At 41.5% G+C, this 2,862-nt stretch overlaps 2 protein-coding genes across 2 annotated transcripts in view; one reads left to right on the forward strand and one right to left on the reverse strand.

Annotated features, from left to right (window-relative positions):
- Positions 1 to 906, forward strand: part of LOC117935137 (serrate RNA effector molecule homolog) — a 6,305-nt gene extending 5,399 nt beyond the window's left edge. Inside the window, exon 9 of the mRNA XM_034857267.1 lies at positions 899 to 906. Within this exon, the coding sequence (XP_034713158.1) occupies positions 899 to 906 (8 nt within the window). The remainder of the gene's footprint in view (positions 1 to 898) is intronic.
- A 727-nt stretch (positions 907 to 1,633) lies between these two features.
- Positions 1,634 to 2,862, reverse strand: part of LOC117935138 (nephronectin-like) — a 3,818-nt gene continuing 2,589 nt past the window's right edge. Inside the window, exons 3-5 of the mRNA XM_034857268.1 lie at positions 2,508 to 2,715; positions 2,106 to 2,190; positions 1,634 to 1,933 (exon numbers count right to left, since the gene is read on the reverse strand). Coding sequence (XP_034713159.1) covers positions 1,856 to 1,933; positions 2,106 to 2,190; positions 2,508 to 2,715 — 371 coding nt within the window. The 3' untranslated portion in view covers positions 1,634 to 1,855. The remainder of the gene's footprint in view (positions 1,934 to 2,105; positions 2,191 to 2,507; positions 2,716 to 2,862) is intronic.

Here is a 2,862-nt window from a genome sequence, read left to right on the forward strand (position 1 = left end):
TTTTTTAAACCATTTTTATTCCTACATTTCCCATGATTCCTTTCATCCTCCCTCCATCCTTGTTTTTCTTTTCTTAGTTAAGTGCGTGTGTGTCTGTGCGTGTGTGTGCGTGCCTGTGTGTGTGTGCGTGCCTGTGTGTGTGTCTGTGTGTGTGTGTGCGTGTGTGTGTGTGTGTGTGTGTGTAAGTTTTTGTCCGTAGTGAAGTAAATCTGATTGAACTTTTCAATAAAGATCCAGGAGACTGATGAACATCTCGTGTGTTGCTATGGTTACTACGTACGTTTTTTTGGACATAATCGTGACATATTTCAGCCTTTTCCGTTATTTCCTTTTGAATTATTAAAACTTTTTCCGTGAAGTTTCCCAACCTCTGGACGGCAGAGACTAGTCTTTAAACACGCTAGTTTGTATGCGTTAAGGGTGGTGTGCAAAAGTATTCAGATGGGGGTAGAGTCCCGGGCAGCGTCCAGACCTGAACCCTGTTCAGACGCTGTCCTTCCATATGAAGAAGAAATGTCTCTAGATGCAAAGCTGCTACGCCCAAAAGACGTGCAGTGCTTCTGTTTCTGTCTGTCTCTACATCTGTATCTATGTCTCTATATCTCTGTCTGTACCTATATCTCTGTCTCTACATCTCTGTCTCTACATCTGTATCTATGTCTCTATATCTCTGTCTCTACATCTCTGTATCTCTGTCTGCATCTCTGTCTGCATCTCTATCTCTGTCTCTATATCTCTGTCTCTATATCTCTGTCTCTACATCTCTGTACCTATATCTCTGTCCCTATATCTCTGTCTCTATATCTCTGTCTCTACATCTCTGTACCTATATCTCTGTATCTATATCTATGTCTCTACATCTCTGTACCTATATCTCTGTATCTACACTCACCTACAGGATTATGAGGACCACCATACTAGTTCTGTGTTTGACCCCCTTTCTCCTTCAGACCTGCCTTAATTCTACGTGGCATTGATTCAACAAGGTGCCGAAAGCATTCTTTAGAGATGTTGGCCCATATTGAGAGGATAGCATCACACACACACACACACACACACACACACACACACACACACACATCCAGGGCACGAAGCTCCCGTTCCACCACATCCCAAAGATGCTCTATTGGGTTGAGATCTGGTGCCTGGGGGGGTCATTTAGTCCAGTGACCTCATCGTCATGTTGAAGGAACCAGTTGTAAATGATGTGAGCTTTGTGCCGTGGTGCATTATCCTGCTGGACGGGGACATGGGGGCCATAAAGGGACGGACAGGGTCAGGAACCAGGCTCAGGTAGGCCGGGCCATTTAAACCAGGCCCAGTGGCACTAAGGGGCCTAACGTGTGCTGAAGACCAGATTCCATCTCAAGGTGAGAAGGTTGCCTTAAGGAAGGGACCTTAACCAAATCACCATAAAAATGGATTCCTTAAAACTCTCTTTATAAAACAACTGATCTCTTTCATTCCTTTGATCTTAACTATTAGTCAAAATAATTCATAATTTCTGCTTTTTTTTTCTCAAATATTAGGTTTAATTCTACATAAATGACAGTTATTGACCATGAATTCCAAAAAGTAGTAAAACTAGTAAGGTGTATATATACAAATAATATTTATACATTTGTAAATATACAAAATCGCATGAAAATTGCACTTTAACATATTTAAGCAACTCATCTGTTCTTTCAAAGGATATTTACACGCATGTAAAACATCTGGAAAGGTAAAGAAACGACTTCTTAGTACACACAAAAATACATCGATGTTCACAATATTACAATATCACAATATTACAGTATCACAATATTACAATAACCAAGTCTCCAGAAGTTAATTACGGTCCGTGACGCGTTCGTCAGCGACACGCGCCCCGTCTCAGTGTGACATCATCAACGGCCATCAGTCCTGTCCACCGCTCGGCCTTCAACAACACCTGGACAACACAGGCACACACACACACACAGGCACACACACGCACACAGGCACACACACACACACACACACACATGCATGCACATATATACATAAATAAATGAACAAATACATAATAATATCTGAAAGTTATTCATATCTCCGACATTAATTCAAGTGTTTGTGTGTCTTACCTTGTCCACAGAGTGCGTTGCCAAGGTAACTTGTGTGTGTCTCCATCCGTGTCCACCGGTCCGGCTCCAGAGGGCGGAGCTGTACCTGCAACAGCCAATCAGGAACAAGACGTCACACTGGCGATTCCAACGTAAAGTTCAAGTAAGATAGAAAAACATGTTGGTTGTAAAAAAAAAAGGTTTTGAGTAAAAAAGATTGTTATTATTTCTATTATTGTTTATTATTTCTGAAAAAAGTCGTAACAATTATAGAATTTTTCGTTTAAATTTTACAAACTGTATCAGAGTATTTTGAAGCAAGAAATTCAAAAGTTTAGAAAAATGTCATCACCTAAAAAAAAAAAAGAGCCCCTAAAACGGAGCCAGTGTTGTTGGTGATGTGATAATTAATAACTGTGGAACCTTCTGTGTCTTCCTGTTTCCCGCACAAACAGCTGCAACACGCCCACGTGATGTCCCGTCAGCCAATGGGAGAAGGAGAAACACAGGTCACCGTGGCTCCAGGGCGGGACTATTTGGACGGCCAGTCGAGCTCCGCGGATGCTCCTTTGTCCCGCCTTCAGCTCTGGGACCGAAAGGTAACGCCCACCTGAGAGACGGTGGAAATACACTGGGGTTGAATTTATTATAATTAGAGTAAAGCATACCGGAAACAAATCATAGTATGGTATGTCGAAATGTAGAAAAAAGTCATTGTATTTGGAAAATAGTCATAGTATAGCATGTCGAAAAAAGTCATAGTATAGCACGTCGAAAA

This window comes from Etheostoma cragini, chromosome 19, assembly GCF_013103735.1.
Source record: "Etheostoma cragini isolate CJK2018 chromosome 19, CSU_Ecrag_1.0, whole genome shotgun sequence".
Lineage (NCBI taxonomy): Eukaryota > Metazoa > Chordata > Actinopteri > Perciformes > Percidae > Etheostoma > Etheostoma cragini.